The 17,006-nt window shown below is 49.2% G+C and overlaps 1 protein-coding gene across 1 annotated transcript in view; it reads left to right on the forward strand.

Annotated features, from left to right (window-relative positions):
* The window catches only part of LOC144277513 (complement C3-like), a 53,413-nt gene that overhangs the window by 13,997 nt on the left and 22,410 nt on the right, over positions 1 to 17,006 (forward strand). The window contains exons 11-25 of the mRNA XM_077838333.1: positions 2,568 to 2,714; positions 3,431 to 3,643; positions 4,885 to 5,079; positions 5,965 to 6,126; positions 7,293 to 7,422; positions 8,168 to 8,239; positions 9,115 to 9,315; positions 9,924 to 10,035; positions 10,904 to 10,989; positions 11,171 to 11,310; positions 12,054 to 12,266; positions 13,269 to 13,335; positions 13,834 to 13,920; positions 14,666 to 14,869; positions 16,478 to 16,553. Coding sequence (XP_077694459.1) covers positions 2,568 to 2,714; positions 3,431 to 3,643; positions 4,885 to 5,079; positions 5,965 to 6,126; positions 7,293 to 7,422; positions 8,168 to 8,239; positions 9,115 to 9,315; positions 9,924 to 10,035; positions 10,904 to 10,989; positions 11,171 to 11,310; positions 12,054 to 12,266; positions 13,269 to 13,335; positions 13,834 to 13,920; positions 14,666 to 14,869; positions 16,478 to 16,553 — 2,105 coding nt within the window. The remainder of the gene's footprint in view (positions 1 to 2,567; positions 2,715 to 3,430; positions 3,644 to 4,884; positions 5,080 to 5,964; positions 6,127 to 7,292; positions 7,423 to 8,167; positions 8,240 to 9,114; positions 9,316 to 9,923; positions 10,036 to 10,903; positions 10,990 to 11,170; positions 11,311 to 12,053; positions 12,267 to 13,268; positions 13,336 to 13,833; positions 13,921 to 14,665; positions 14,870 to 16,477; positions 16,554 to 17,006) is intronic.

Here is a 17,006-nt window from a genome sequence, read left to right on the forward strand (position 1 = left end):
GGTATCAGAACTTAGAATAGAACAGAAACAAAGGGCCACATTCCAATCTCAGTTACACCAACCTAATTCCAGTGTGACTCCACTAAATGCAATGGAATCACTCTAGATTTACACTGGCCTAACAAGAGCAGAGTCTGGCCCAAAAGCTGACAGCAAAGACAAGGTGTGAAATGGCACCTAGCTACAGGTCTGGCCCAAAATGTGCCCTGGGGTCACTCGTGTATTGGCACAGGTGAGGAGTTCCAAAGAGGGGGGCATTTGCAGAAATAGGGGGCAGAGGGACCATTGTGGATCGGAGGATGTGGGGGAATTTCAAAATTGGCACTGACAGAATGATTCTTCTCCCAGCGAGTTAGGCTGCATTACAGGGGGAGAAATATTATGCTCCTAAAATTCTGAAGCAATCAGCATCAGTCCTCTTGTCCACAGAGAATATGGTTTTACGGTCCCACACTCCTCTGGGGCTGAAGAGTTTGTGAAGGGAATTTAGTATTTTTCTGTCAGCAGGCACTTAAGACTATACATTAGCAGAGAACTGAAGCAATTATCTTTGGCTGCAGACCAAAGGTGCACAAACGAGTAATTGATGACCACAGTAATGAGCAGGTTAAGTCCATTTCTAATCTGGATATTTGCTTTACATACAGTGGTGAATGGAATAAACAGAAAAAAGAGTCAAAGGGCTGAACCTTAAGATCCATGCAAGTAGCTGTCCGTTTTTCTTGTGTGCATGGGTGTAATTGAATTGCACCAGCTCTCTGAATGCTTAGGGCTAACATGGGTGCTCACATTTTATACAGTGTAGAAAAGATCTTAGGTCCAGAGGTGCTGAGTTTCTTATTTCCTAGGCGGTGCTCGACCCCTGCTCCATTCCAGACCTCGCCCCCACTCCACTCCTTCCCCCAAGATCCACCCTGCATCTTCCTGCCCCCACTCTGCCCTGCCTTCTCCTCCCCCTGCCCCCCAGCACCTCCTGCCCACTGCTGAACTGATCCTCGGCAGGCGGAAGGTGCTGGGAGGGAGGGGGAGGAGCTGATCGGTGGGGCCTGTCGGTGGGTGCTGAGCACCCACTTTTTTTCCCCCCGTGGGTGCTTCAGCCCTGGAGCACCCACAGAGTGAGCGCCAATGCTTAGGTCATTAGAGGTAGAGCAAAATACATTCTTGAGGAGAATGCTTGATCTTCTCAACTAAACCCCAGCTGATTTACGTAGGACAGAGGTGGGTGAGTGTTCTATTGCAGCCAAAGCCCAATATGTAAGTGTTGGTTTCAGAGTAGGAATGAATTTACTTTGGCTACCAAGGTTATGTTAGTGTGACCAGACAGCAAGTGTGAAAAATCGGGAGGTGGGTGGGGGGTACTAGGGGCCTATATAAGACAAAACCCCAAATATTGGGACTGTCCCTATAAAATCAGGACATCTGGTCACCCTAAGCTATGTTTGTAGCAACAACGTAATAGATTTAAGCCTTTAAAGTATCTTGGCTTTTGCAAGGCCATTGATCTATGCAGTCTTCAGGGTTTTCAGAACCAGGGCCAGTCAACACTCAAAGGGTATGTGTCGACTGCAGTCACGGGGTGGGACTGGAGCTCTAGGTTACGTCGCTGAACTAGCTTCCATCACCCAGTGACTGTGTAACACCGATGACCAGGGTCTGTCGGGGGCCAGGATCGAACCTGGGGCCCCCGGAGCTAAATGCATGAGCCGCTACTGCGTGAGCTAAAAGCACATGGCACTTAGCTAAGGCTGTAGTAGGCTCATTAATCTCTAAGTGGTCTAGGTGCCAGTAGAGGGGGACAGAGCATCACAGCCAGCAGGCATGGCGTGCACCTGCAGCCTAGACATGCCCTAAGTCAGAGTGTGAAAACTTTAATTAACCTCAGAGTTGAAGATATTTGTAAATAACTGGACATGACAGATGTTAGCGCAACAAATATGTCTCCCTGCTCCCTTAGTTAAAGAGCATCCATAGATTCAAGAAATATTTGGAAGTCTTGACTAACTGGCCTGACTCCTCCAACGAACTCTACTCCCATCCACTTCCTCTGTGTTAATTGCCACTTGAGAAATAAATGGCTATCTCCAATCTTGGCTCAGAAGCCTTTTGCCTCATTCACTCAAAAAGCAGAATATTTGTTGGCAGTGATCATGTTTTGGTTCGATTGGAAGTTGCCTTATTTGCCTGGGGCCAAAACAAGAAAAGACTAGCATGAAATTAATTTCCTCTCTGGCCTACATGAATTAATTTATTCTTAATTTTTGTATATTGTTTTGTTGGGTGTTATAAAATTTAGGAGAAGGGTTGAAGTTGTGGTTTTTATATTTTTTTATGTTTGTACTTTTTAAAATGTGTATGCATTTTGTGGTGTGATACAGCAGATCATTAATGCCCCATTCCTGAAAGTTATTTAGGTGCTTAATTCCCATTGAAATCCACGGAAGTTAGGCACCTAAATACCTTTGAAGCTATGGACCTGAGATGCCGTACATGCGATTTGATTTGAAGTTAGGATGCAGAGAGCGCTGCACCCCTTACTTGACGCATCCCTTTTTGATTGTGCTCCTCAGGTCTACGTCACAAACCCCGATGGCTCCCCAGCCCCTCGTGTCCAAGTACAGGCTGAAGGATTCCAGTCGGCTGGGTCGACCCAGAGTGATGGAACTGCCAAGCTGATTATAAACATGCCTGGGAATAAGCAGCAGGTTCCCATCACGGTGAGTAACCTTCCACCACTGAGGCTGGGCTAAGTACTATATGCACCCAGAGGGAAATGCCCTGTTGGTGGCATTCACTCCCCTCTCATGCACTGAGCAGGAGGATAACTGAACTCTGTGCATTCCATCTGCGCCTGGGGTCAGTTTCCTGTATGCCATTGGGTTTTGGAGATGCTCCAATCACCATGTAACCAGTGCTCTATTGTGGGGCCAGAAGAGATCCCAGAAAACATTGACATGGGCATAAAGAGGTCCCGATTAGTCCCCTTGCCACCCACCATGCAGCAAAGGAGGCCTGTAGACAGCTCATGGCTCCTTAGTGTGAAGACCCTGTGAGGTGACACCAGGCTCAAGCTATAAAGCCCGAGAGAACACTGGAGCTATCTGTGTCCGGCCGCTTCAGGAGAGAGTCCTTCTTCATATTCATCTTGCAAGGGGCAAGACAGTTTCCTCTGTTCAGAGACATGTTCTCTTACAGTCCAGAAATCTGGAGTCCCAGCAGGACTGTGCTGAAGAGACGGGCCAATTAAAACTGGCATTTGGCGTTTCTCTGAGGTGTCATACCTAGAATGGCTGTTAGCAGCAGAATCCACCAACAATGGTGTCTCAGGGGAGCTTCCTTTGCTATTGCTCACAGCGTGACCCAGCGTGAGGGGCTACAGACCCTAAGCTCACTCCCAGATTCAACTGAGATTTTATCTCCACCTCCCCTGCAGGTAAAAACTGCCCATCCCAACCTCCCAGCAAACCGCCAGGCTTCTAAGTCCATGGTGGCTGAAGCCTATCAGTCCCAAGCAGCATCTGAAAACTATCTCCATCTGGCGGTGACGGCTTCTGAGCTCAAACCGGGAGACAACTTACCTGTGAATTTCCACCTGAAGAGCAAAAATCTAGATGTTCTGAAGCAGGTCAAATATTTCACCTACATAGTAAGTGCTGTGTCCCTGGGTACTGGGATCTCCTGGAATTTAGGCATCATCTGAGTTTCCACCTGTTCTTTAATATTCCCACTGCATGTAAGGAGAACCTGTAGCAGAGAATTCTTCTCAGTCAGGCAGTATATTGATTGTGTGTGTAGCAGAGTGTGGCAGGGCCCCCTTGGCTTCTGCTAGATTCACAAAGTCACTCTGAGACCCTGGGTTTAGTAACCACTGGTGCACTTTATTCTCAGGCTTGTTCCCACCACTGTTTCACCTTGTACAAGTAACCCTTCACCGTCTGCAGGCAGGAGGGAGGGAGGGGAAGCTACTTCCCTGCTTTCATTCCCTCCCTTTTTCCTTTTCTCCTGCTCTCCCCTGGCTTCCTTCCCCTGAGGCTTTTATGCAGCCAAAGGCGAATTAGGTAGCAGCTGTCTCCGCCTCTCCATTTAAGGCCAGGTTACCTCCAGCCCGCTCTAATTTGTTCCCCTAACAAGAAGCGGGCGTGACAGAGGGCTGAAGCTGCAACCCTTTGCCGAGCACCCTGTCACAGTGTGAATGAAATAAAGTCAGTCATAGGGACAACCCCTTATCCACTTCTGGTTACTGACTCCGGGCCCTGTGATAATCAATAAAGCCGACTTCCTCCAGGAGCTGGAGATAGAACCCAGGAGTCCTAACAACCACCCCTCTGCACTCGCTACTAAACCATACTTCCTCTTGGACCTGCAGATGGAACCAGGAGTCCTGACTCCTCCCCATGTACTCACTAGAGCATATTTCCTCTTAAAGCTGGGGATGGAACCCAGGAGTCCCAGGTATCAGTTCCCTGCTCTAAACACTATATTTCATGGCTACTTTTTCAACACAGAGTAGTAGGTCCACTCTGTTGCTTTTAGAGCTGGACAAACCAAATAATAAAGTTGCCATATAGCATGGATATGAAGTGTAGTTGGTGAGTGGGACGGGGGAAAGGAGGGGTGGTCTCTGTTGGTGAAACAAACAATATTCAGATTTGGGAATCAGATTTGGTGAATATTAGCACCACTGCCTCTAGAGCCTGTTCCTGCAACACATGGATTTTAGCTTATTTTCCTCTCTCCGCTCAAATGTAAATGCCCATTTGAAAAGTTGCAAGTGACCGTCTCTTAGTAGTAGAAAACAGGTGGATGGGAGGATTCATGGAATCTCAATGACCCATTGTGTTAACCCTTGTGTCCTTTAACAATCTACATCTCATGTTTCCCTGTTAGATCCTGAATAAAGGGAAGATCAGTCATGTAGGGAGACAGGCCAGGCAGGAGGATCAAAATCCGGTGACCATGTCCCTGCCCATCACTCCAGACCTCATCCCTTCATTCCGCATCGTGGCTTACTACCAAGTAGGAAATTCAGAGATTGTAGCAGACTCCATCTGGCTGGACATCAAGGACACTTGCATGGGATCGGTAGGTTGATATTCAAGTTGGCCTTCCACATGTTAATTCCTATGAAGGTGTCATTACGAGGGAGTTTTTCCTAGCCTGAAAGTGCTGACTGACTCTCAAAAGGGACTCTCAAAATGGCACCGTGGGACTTCTCATTGACTGTTTTCCAGCAAATTCTAGATCAGATTTGACCAGTTTACATGCACAAAGAAGTTCCCCAGCCCCCACAAGCCAATGCTATCAACCCACTCTAGGATCTGGGAGTCAAGCTATGGTTCCGTCTAGCTCAGCAATAAAGACTCCGTGGATTGAAGTGGATGGAGCTGTACTGACTTGCGCCAGCTGAGTATCTGGCTTTGTATCTGCACCGTAATTAGCCATTTTGCTGATGATGTGGCAGTCAGAACTGATTCCAGCTCCGTCTCCCAGGGCTGGGCTGGTTCTTCAGCATATGTGACTCCAAATACCTATAGGGGACCTGACTATAATGTAACTACAATGCTATGCTGCTGTAACTCCAGTTAATTGCTCCTGATTTACACCAGTGTGAGATCAGAATCAGGCCCACGGAACAGATCTATTACAGTTCAAACTTACTTGTAAATTTCTCAGGGCTGCCTGAGGGACAAAGTCACCTTTCCATCATGGCTGGAACAAAGGGACTGCATGGACATTGGGTCCAATTCTGCTCTCAGTTTACACCAGCATGAGTATGGAGTAACAGCACTGAAATCAGTCGAGCTACTTCAGATTTACACAGCGGCCCCTGAGATCAGAACCTGGCTTTTGGATGCTCAAGGAACATGAAGTCTTACCTCCTTTTCTCCTATGTTTCGCAAAGGATGGGTTCTTAGCTGCTCTCTCTGCTTTAAATCAAAACCTCTCCCTTCACTGTCTTTCATACAGCTTGTGGTGAAAGAAGCCACCAACGAAGACAGGAGAATCCATGAGCCGGGAACTCCAATGAAACTCAAGCTGGAAGGAGACCACAGAGCTTATGTCGGCCTGGTGGCCGTGGACAAAGGAGTCTACGTTCTGAACAAAAAACACAAAATTACACAATCTAAGGTGGGGCATGAAAGACGTTGGTCGTAACTTGTAATGTTTTATAGTGGGAAATGCAGCTCAGCTCTTATCCTTGCTTGACGCTCCAAGATGGCGAAAAGCGAAGTGAGCCTTTTGTTTGCAGACCTGCCGCTTGGGGTTTGAGCTCCACTGTACTTTAAGTGAGCTGAGCCGGGCTAGGTGAGTACTTGGATGGGCGGAAACCCAGTAAAACCCAGGGTACTGCAGGGAATGCTGTTCTGGACACACTAAAGGACACCCTCCCTTTGGACAGTGTTGACCCAGATGGTGCTGGGCTTTAGGGAACTGTGTGGGTGTTGCAGTAGGGGGCGCTCTCCCCTCAGAGGTAGTTCTCACCCCAGTGCTCATGGTGGTGTTGTACATCAGGGAGTGGCGGTGTGCTCAGTAGGGGGCACTCTCCCGCCCCCAGTCAGTGCTGAATCCAATGCCCCAGTGCGGCGCTAGGGGGCGCTGTGCTGCACTGAGTGGAGCGGGGGCTCAGCAGGGGGCGCTGTCCCCTCCCAGTCAGTGCTGAATCCAATGTCCCCGTGCAACATTCATGGTTGCTGTGCTGCAGGGAAAAAAGTGTGACTGAAAAGAGGGAGCACTTTCTTCTGAGTCAGCACTGATCCCTGGGCCCTTATCAAGGTTTTAGGGGACGCAATGGTACTGAAAGTGCCATTTCTCAGCTGACATATCAAACAGAGGTTCTGGTCATTGAATGTCCTGTGACCCTTTCCACAAGGGTCAGGGCCCGGGTACGCTGGCTGAATTCTAACTTGGGTATTTGATTTCTCTCTGCCTAACATCCTCTGCTGTCTGGGTTCAACTGGCTGCATAATTCTCTCTTTCTCCTCCTAAAATCGGTTGTGTTGCTGGGGCAGAATGGCTGTTGTGCTCCATCCCAGAGGTGGACGCATTTCCGTGGGGATTGAGTTGCAATAAATCCTTTACTTACGTCTCAGATTTTGCTTTCATTTACACTGCTGCAAACACAGAGCAAGTCAAAGAAAGTCAGTGGAGTTACTCCAGATTGCGCGACCGTACCGGAGACCAGAATCCGGCTCACAGCCTGTATAATGCTTTGGGATCATGCTGGATGGCACCATATAAATGGGAAGTGTCATTGTTAACAATAATCTCTCAACCATTGTATTTGCACCTCACAGATCTGGGACTCTGTGGAGAAGAGTGACATTGGCTGTACAGCTGGCAGTGGAAAGAACAATCTGGGGGTATTTACAGATGCTGGACTGGCCCTGGAGACGAGCAATAGGATTTCCACAGCCCAGAGAACAGGTATCACTCTACAGAGCTGGACGGTCGCCATGAGCAATGGAGGAAGGGAGGAAAGAATCAGCAAAGCAAGGCACAGTAACCTACGGCATGAGCCGGGGGTAGGGACATCAGTCTAGCAGGCCAAATCCCACTGGAATGGCCTAGGAATGGAAATGCTGGGGTTACCATGGGGGATGAGAATAAGGTCCTGAATTCCCACTGGCTCCCCACCTATTAAAAGAGGGATTAATTTTAAAAATGGGGTGGTTCTGAGGTGGGGATTCAAAGACCTTCTCTGCTAGTCCACTGGGTTTCTCCCTCTTCCAAGGTATCTTTCTCCCCCCTGGCCAGGAAGGGACGGGCAGATGGCTGGTGCTTTTCTCTGCTCTCTCTGCCCCAGGCTGCAAGCTTTTGGGGGCAGCACACGAGGAGGGAGGGAGGAATGAAGCCTGCTTCACTCTCCTCTCCTTCTGGTTGCCCTGGCTGGCTGAGCATCTGCCCAACAGCTCTTCTGTGGCTCCCAGCCAGACAGGAAGGAGCAATATGTTAAGTGCCAAACTGGCTTTTCTGGTTTTCTGATTTGCCCCTAAATCAACGGGGTTCCGCTCATTGAGGCCTAGACCATTCTCAGAAATTTGGGAACTGACCGGATGCGGTGTTCAAATGTTACCATGTTACATCCAGACAGAGAAATGGCATCAAGTTGAGTGGAGGGCCTCACTCGATGGGTGGGTTTTTATTTTGTGTTTCTCACTTCCTTCTGCAGATCCAGAGTGTCCCCAGCCAGCAAAACGCCGGCGTCGCTCCGTTCAGCTCATTGAGTATAAGGCAATCAAAAGTAGGTACTAATCAGGGGGTTTGCTATCCTTGATCACAGCAAGCATGCAAATCAGGAATGTGATTCCCTTACATGACCAGTTTCACCCTGCTACAGCCTCCTGCCAGCTGCATTTCCTGTAGCAGGAGACGGGAGAGTCAGGATAGACTTCCATATGAGGAGAGATTGGAACTGGTCAATTTATAGAGGGGATGTGATAGAGGTGTAGAAAATAATGAATGGTAAATTGCTCTTTGGGGCACGGACCGTCTCTCTGTTCTGTGTTGGTACAGCACCCAACACAGTGGGGTTTTGGGCCATGACTGTGGACCCAAAGTGCTACTACAATTCAAATAACAACAACAGGTACATTGTTAAATTACCCATTTAAGCACAAGGAGACACTCAACCCAACTGAATGGTTTCTTATTAAGAATTTATAAAAGGAACTATTTTCATACACAATGCATAATTAACCCACAGTACTCACCATCACAGGATTGTATTGAGGCCAAGAGCCTAGCAGGATTCAAAAAAAGGATGAGCCATTTACATGGAAAAGGAAGAGATGTTCACCATTCCATAGGATAGGATTTTTAAAGAAGAGCTATACATCCTCATGCTTCAGGGCATGAGCCAACCTCTAACTGGGGTCAGGAAGAAACTTCTCTGTGGGCAGGTTATTCCACTGTGGGGTTTCTTGCACCTTTCTCTGAAGCTGTTGGTGCTAGTGACTGTTAGAGACAAGATACTGGATTAGACAGAGCAGAATGCTAGTTCCTATGTTCCTTCTTTGGCCATGTCTAGTAGTAAATTAATGAGAGAGAGAGAGAGAGAGAGAGAGAGAGAGAGAGAGGACTAGAAGAAGCTTGGTAGACATGGCTTTTACATTTCAGCGGCGGATTACCACGATCGGAAAGTGAAGAAATGCTGTGAAGACGGGATGTACGAGAACCCCATGGGGCACACCTGCGAGAAGCGAGTTGGGTACATCCTGGATACGGATGAATGCAAGAAGACCTTTCTCGACTGCTGCAATTATATCAAGACCATACGGGACAAGATGCAACGGGAGCTCCACCTGGAACTTGCAAGAAGCAAGTACTAGGGTTTCAATGTCACTCAGAGGAGCAAGGCTGGGTGAACGGTTAGAGAAATAAGACCACGCCACATGAACCAACCCTGCGCATGTTCACAGATCCCCCAGGTAGGAGATGAACATGAATGCAGTGGCAGTAATCCTGTTAGTGTTGCACTATGTTGATATGGGGACCCAGATGAGTCAGGGTAATAACCTCTTCACAGGTCGCCGCCGAGGTTTAACCTTTGTTTCTAAAGCACAGTCCTCTACCACTTGAGCCATAGGGGTAACTCCCCTAGCTAGGAATAGTAGTAGGCTCTTACCCTTTGCAGAATATCCACTAGAGGGTGCACAGGTAGCACTGAGCCAGTGGCTTATACCAGTGTTATAGGAGCCCAGAAAAGGCTAGCTCATGGGGAAACAGCAAGGCAGGCACGGAGAGAAGAAGCCAAACTCCAATTCATGCTTTTCTGGGCTGGCTGCATCTAAACTTGGCAACATAGGTCAAATCACGGATGCTTTCAGGTCATTTCTAGAGCAGGCCAACCCCCAAATCCTTTCAGATTTGCCCCATCCCAATCAAGATCCCAGCAGAGCCAGATGGTCTGTGATTTGATTTCCCAGGTGACTTGGATGAAGATTTCATGTCTGACGAAGATATCACCTCAAGGAGCCAGTTTCCAGAGAGCTGGCTGTGGCAAGTGGAGCAGCTGACTGAGCGACCAAATGAACTGGGGTAAGAGCATGTGGCCGTACCACTCCCATTCATCAAAGGGCCACATTCAGACGTGGTATGGTGTAGCTCCCACTGAAGTCAGTATCTCTCCACCAACAAGATCCCCAGTGGAGCCGGCTGAAGAATTTGTCATGATTTAGGGCCAGCATTCAGGAGCTGATCCATATTTATAGAATCACTCCTACATTTTAAAGCGAGAAGGGCCCTTAGATCATCTAGTCTCACCTTCTGTATAACAGAGACCAGAGAATTTCATTCAGTTTCTCCAGTTTTGAGCCCATATTTAGGTACCTAAAAGAACTGGCCCGACTTCCAGAGGCACTGAGCAGCCAGTGGTATCCCCTGGCTTCAGCCCTAATGAAAAACCAGGCTGCTGATTTAGGTGCTAGAATATGGATGTAGGTGTCTGGCTGTATAGCGTTAGCCTTTTCTCCTGTTCGGGAACTGTTCCTCATTTCTGTTTGTTATTCAGCGTGTGTTATTAGGTTGCTGAGTCACATGATATTGGGGGTGCTTTCTAATTGGATGGGAGAACTTTTTTTTTTGGGTTAAATTGATAAATGAAGTGCTGGGCCAGGCCCCTCTCCACTGGAATGGAATACAATCCCCCTCCTTGGATTACACCGGGACACTAGAATTAATATCACTACCCTGGAGAGCTTTAAAACAGGTTGTGTCCTCTGACTAGTGCACAACGTGGACCGCTGAGTTCCTCCCCAAAAATGGCTCTATAGTTCAGTGGGTGGGTGAAGGCTTTACCATGGACCTCAATCCTAAGATAGGAGGATCTACACCTTTAGTTGGAGAATGTCCATGAGTCCTCGTTCCATCCTTCTGTAAAAGACTCTGTCTTTCTCTTTCCATGTAGAATTTCTTCCAGGACAGTGCCTATTTTCCTGAAGGATTCCATCACCACCTGGGAAGTCCTGGCTGTGAGCCTTTCAGAGACCAAAGGTGAGGAACACCACGAGCTCTCCAGAGAACAGGCAGAAAAGCCAATGGGGAAAAGACCCCAGGCCACAATGGGCCTTGGAAACGTCACAGTCAGATGGAACAATTGAGGAGACAGCAGACACATTTCAGGACTAAAGAATAAGCCCCCCTGTCTCTGACCCTGGGTCTTTCCCCATTGCAGGGCTCTGTGTGGCTGACCCCTATGAGATAACAGTAATGAAAGATTTTTTCATTGACCTCCGGCTGCCCTACTCTGTAGTGAGGAATGAGCAGGTGGAAATCCGGGCTATTCTCTACAACTATCGGGACCGAACAATTAAGGTAAGCTCACTGCCTCATGGGGCTCTGCAATTGACCTGAGGTGTCAAGTCTTTGACAGACAGCCAAACCAACACAAAATGGTGGAAGGCTTCTCCTTCTAGGGCTTGATCCCTTTGGGGCTGGACACCCTTGTCTCCCATTGACCTTGTTGGGTGCTCAGCACCTTTCAGGATCAGGGCTATGGAATCCACCCAGTTAAGACCATAAGAGCGGCCATACTGGGTCAGACCAGTGGTCCATCTAGCCCAGTATCCTGTCTTCTGACAGCAACCAATGCCAGGTGCTTCAGAGGGAATGAACAGAATAAGTAATCATCAAGTGATCCACCCCCTGTTGCTATTCCCAGGTTCTAGCAAGATTGCATGATATAGAGGGAGATAAAAAAATACCCTCCTGGCTGCCACTCTTCTCTGCCTGGGCCTCAAATCTGTGAGTAGGTACCAGGTTTGGAGCTTTCTGTTGACCCACACCGGTAGCCAGACCAGGTGGGTCTCATTACTTCCACTCAGGAACACCACAGACTGAGGTCCTCTCTGAGGCAGGACAGGACTGGGAGGGGGGCAGTCCTGAAGTGCCTCTCAGGAAGGAGGTCAGGATACAGTCATATGCTTTATAAGTACAGTCCTGTCTGTTGTTTATTAAGATTAAAGGCAAACTCCAGTCAGAGGGTATGTTTTGGATCTGTGCCCTACAGTGTCATGACGTGCAGACTGCCTGCTCACGAATCTCTGTTCTCTTCTCAGGTCCGGCTAGAGCTGCTGTACAACCCAGTTTTCTGCAGCGCATCCACTTCCAAGGCTAAATACCGGCAGATCCTTGACATCAAAGCCAAGTCCTCCCTGGCCGTGCCATTAGTGATTGTCCCGTTGCAGCTGGGATCTCACGACATTGAGGTCAAGGCAGCGGTGTGGGGCAGTTTTGGGTCTGATGGTGTGAAGAAGAAACTGAAGGTTGTGGTAGGTATCAGGTGATGGAGATGTGATGTCTGCTGGAGGGCAAGAGGCTGGAGGCCAGATTGGCTGGCTTCTAGAATCAGTGCTGTTAATTTAACCTGTTAAATTAACACCCTGCATCTCTATCCACATCCTACTTCCTCCCCTCCTCTGTGGCAAATACAACAGGGTTGGGGCTGGCCTGGTTATCTTGCACTCGATCCTCTGAGTCTTCACGTAAAAGACCTAGGTTCAATTCCTCAGGCCCAGGGTCTTGCTCCTTGGACCAGCGGGTGCTGGAATCAATGCAGATTCAGTGCACCCAGGGAGAACCTCATCTCACTCAGCAGAGAGAGCCAAGCAAAGGAGCAGCATTGGTGGGTTGTGAAGGGTGTCCCATTGGCCTGCCCCAGGAGACCACTGCTAGGCTGGGTGAGAGGAAGATCCTCCACTGAAGATCAGGGAGTAGAAAAGTCCTTTAGGGAGGTCACAGAGCAACGATGGCACAAATTGAGCTTCTCACTTCCTCGCCCTGCCCGACTCTGTTGGCCAGGTTCATAAGAACATAAGAACGGCCATACTGGGTCAGACCAAAGGTCCATCTAGCCCAGTATCCCGTCTTTCGACAGTGGCTATTGCTAGATGCCCCAGAGGGAATGAACAAAACAGATAATCATCAAGTTATCCATTCCCTGTCACTCATTCCCAGCTTCTGGCAAAAAATTCCTCCCGTTCATCTGTGCTGGAATCAGTGGTATTATGCTAAGGATGAATTAGGCCTAGGGACTTCTTGGATGCATCCTAACGAGGATCCAGAACAAAAGGGGATGCTGCCTGAAGTTGAGGTCAGATTCCAGACTTATTGGGTCGGAGCCTGATCTCAGTTTCACTTGACCGCTGACTTCCAGTGGAGCCACTGCTGATTCACGCTGATCACAAGATCAGCAAGTCGCTCACCTTTTCCTACTGCTCTTCATTGTCTCTGAACACTACTGTGCTTCCTATGCTCTTGTCATTCCTGTCTAGCCTGAAGGGATAAGGATGACCAAAACAATTACATCTGTCGTATTGGATCCATCTGCGAAAGGAGCAGGTGAGTAGCCCCACTGCTTTGCCTTTACGTGGGGCCTTTCATCCTGAAGGTCTCAAAGAATTCCACAGTCTATATCTAAGTAAGGCCATCTCTGTTTTTTGGAGTCCTTGTATCTAACCCAAACCCTTAATTGAATCTGCAGCAAACTTCCCTGAAAAATTCTATCCTGGCTTTTGATTGTGCGTGGGAGATTTCAGAGGGATTGGTTTCGTGTTGGCTGAGATGGAGGTCAAAATCAGGCTCATCATGGAAGACGGGAATCAGCAATATGCAGAGCAATTCAGCTGCCACTGAAAAGCAGCCACCTCTCCCTGCCCCGTATTCACAGCTTCCTGATTCCCATCTCAGCTGCCCCCTCCCTCCCTTTGCCCTAGCACATCAGTGGATTGTGCAGGGTTCTCTGGGCATTGTAGAGTATTACTCAAGAACCAGCAGCAAAGCTCAGCCAGCTGGACGGATGGCATTTCACTGTCTCTTCTCCTCGTCCTTCCTTTTCAGGGGGAGTCCAGGAAGTGAGGGTGAAAGCGGCAGATATAGATGACATTGTTCCAGACACAGAATCGGAGACCAAAGTCAGAATCCAAGGCAAGAGCCTCTGATCTGAAAGTGTTTTATGCTTTAGAATCAGAGTGAAGGGAGCAATGAATTCTTCTCTGGTAGCCACACTCGCAGGAGGTAGACCGATTACCCACCTGGTTCTGTTACAACTGTCTACGTGCACTATCGAGCATTAATGGTCAAGATACATCAAAGTCACTGTCGGCGTGTGGCTAAGCAAGGTGCTCATAGGAGAGACAGATGCACAGAAATAAGGAGCACCCAGAGAGTAGCCTACGTCTTTGGACAGGATGGCCTAGTGGTTTGAGACCTAGCTTAGTATTTGGGAAGCCTGAGTTCAAGACCTTGCTCTTCCACAGACGTCCCTGGTGACTTCGGGCAACTCCCTTAGCCTGTCTGAGCTTCAGCTCCCCAGCTGTAAAATGTGGATAATAGCCCTTCCTTTGCCCCCATTTAGCTCAACCAGCAAGGGCTGTTGCTTTCAGAATAGGAGTGTCCAGGTTCTATCCCCACCGCTGGCAGGGCTGGAGTGAAGTAGCCTAGGAGGGATTGGTGAGAAATGCTCAGAGTAGTGCGGGGAACTTTGTCAGCACACAGGACCCAGATCAATTGTTGCTGGGTTAGGATCTGACCTTCATGGGCTTTGGGTGTGCTCAGCCCATGGATTGAGCTCTCAATCCGCCACTGCCCGCAGAGAGGTCTATCTGTCTCTCTGTCCCCACCAGCACCTGCTCTCTGTGCTTGAATTCATGCCACGTTATTTCCTGGCCAGGAAACCCCGTGACAACCATTGTCGAAAACTCCATTGACGGGGCCAACCTGAAGCACCTCATTGTGACGCCGTCTGGCTGCGGGGAACAGAACATGATCGGCATGACCTCCCCCGTCATTGCCACCAGCTACCTGGACAGCACCGAGCAGTGGGAAAAGATCGGAGTGGAACGCAGGGCAGAAGCCATCAAGTTGATCATGCAAGGTAAGCACTTCTCATGCCAGACAGCAAATCCCTCTTCAGGCTCGCGTTAGGGACACAGGAACTGCCGCACAGGACCGGCCCTGAGGTCCCTCTAGCCCAATAGCCTGTCTCGGAAAGTGGCCAGTACCAAGTGCTTCAGAAACCTCATGTTAAGCACATTGGGCAATAGATAGAGAGTCCAGGGATCAGGCAGCTAGCCTGGCACACAGGAGACACCAGTTCAGTTCCCTGCTCTGCCACAGACTTCTGGGGTGATGTTGGGCAAGTCACCTAATCTCTCTGTCACTCCATTTCCGCCTCTGCAAAGGGGGAGTGTTGCAGTGCCCTGCTGCACAAGGGGGTTGTGAGAGTAGACGGCAGGAACTCCGCAAACTCCCACCGGCACCCAGATTGTGGCCCTGCCCCCGCTCTACCCTTCCCCACGAAGCCCTGCCCCTGCTCTGCCCCACCCACACTCCTCCTCGAGGCCCCATCCCACTAGGCCTCTTCCCCCCGAAGCCTTGCCCTTGCTCCATCGCTTCCGGCCCCCATTCTGCTACTCACTCCTCTCTGTCCCCTCCTCCCCGTCACTCACCAAGAATGCAGGAAAAAAGTGGGAGGGGACATGTCCCCCTGGTGCCTCTGGTAGTTACATTGCAGATTGTGAGGCACCCTGGTACTATGGGAATGGGGCCAGATAGGCACCTAAAATAGAGAGAGAATCTGCCTTCCACTTTAGGTCTCCTACTCCCTTTAGAGGTTGGTTTAAGACCTGAAGCATGAAGTTTAATATCCCTCCACCAGTCTACATTGGCATGAGTCATTATAGCTCTGAATAGACCTTCCTATGCAGACAAACGCCCAACTCCATTTTCAGTCCTGCTGGGCTTTTGGCCTCCAGTTCATTGCTGGCCTATGGCTGTTATGCGGGGGATGGGATGGTCATGGGGTGGAGGCCATTCACACACATTCAAATCCGTTTCAGGTTGGCACTTGGTAGCGAGGAAGGATAGAGAAACTCATGACCATTGAGAGAACTTGGTAGGTTTCAACAGGTGTCTCTTTCACTACACCACAGTCCCCTTGTGGCCCCCTTGTGGGCTGCCTAAATTAGGCGTGGAGTCTGAACTACAAACATCCCAACCCTTAAGCTTTTACAATATGGGGAAACTGAGGCAGACAGTGACTTGCACAAAATCACGTCACGCAGTGAGTGACAGAACTGAGAACTGAACCCAGGAGTCCTGACTCACAGCACCTTGCTCCAAACACTAACCCACCCTCCCCTCCCGGAGCCTGGTATAGAACCCAGGCATCCTGCCTCCCAGGTCCCCATATACCATAATCACTTGGCCCCACTCCCACCCTGGAGGGAGGATTCATGCGGGTGAGGAATGGAGCAGTGCCCATGCCAACTGGCTTCACCACCAGACATCTTTCTGCCTTTGCTTCCCTTGAGTTGCTGTGCTGTGTCCCTCCTGAGAGATGCCTGCAGAAAAAGGGGGAGCCACACAACTCAGACGCAGCAGCAGGGGTCACAGCTCTGACTTCGTTTGCCTTATGCATGTAAAGTCCTCATTAGAAGCTCGCCAGACATTGCACAGCTCCTTCGTGCTCTCCCTGTTTCAGGTTACACGCAGCAGATGGTTTACAAAAAACCCGACTTCTCATACGCCGCTTTCAAAAACCGGCCAGCAAGCACTTGGTGAGGACAGTGGGTTTTCTAATGCACCTTCTTGATCAGCGTTAGCCTGACCCCACACATGCAATATGTGAGCCAGAGCAAGTCAGTCTCCCGCCCAAAACCACAGGGCAAAGGTTAACACACACAACGGGAAAAAAGTACCCAATCCAACTCCCACAGATGGCAATGGAAAGACTCCCAAAGATGAGCTAGGCACCTGGCAGGATTTACAAAAGCACCTAAGCAGAGTAGGGGCTTAATTCCCTTTGAAAGTCAATCAGAGTTCAGTGCCTAACTCACTTAGGCACTTCCGTAAATCCCGCTGGGTGCCTATTTTCATCTTTAGGTGCCTAAATGCCTTGTTAATGTGGCCCCTAGTGATTTCAGTGACAGTTTAGTGTGGGCAAGCGGACAGCCTGAGGGATTGGTGATGAATAAGGCGAAGATTTAGTCACGGGTATTTTTAGTAAAAGT

Source organism: Eretmochelys imbricata, chromosome 20 (assembly GCF_965152235.1).
Source record: "Eretmochelys imbricata isolate rEreImb1 chromosome 20, rEreImb1.hap1, whole genome shotgun sequence".
Classification (NCBI taxonomy): Eukaryota; Metazoa; Chordata; order Testudines; family Cheloniidae; genus Eretmochelys; species Eretmochelys imbricata.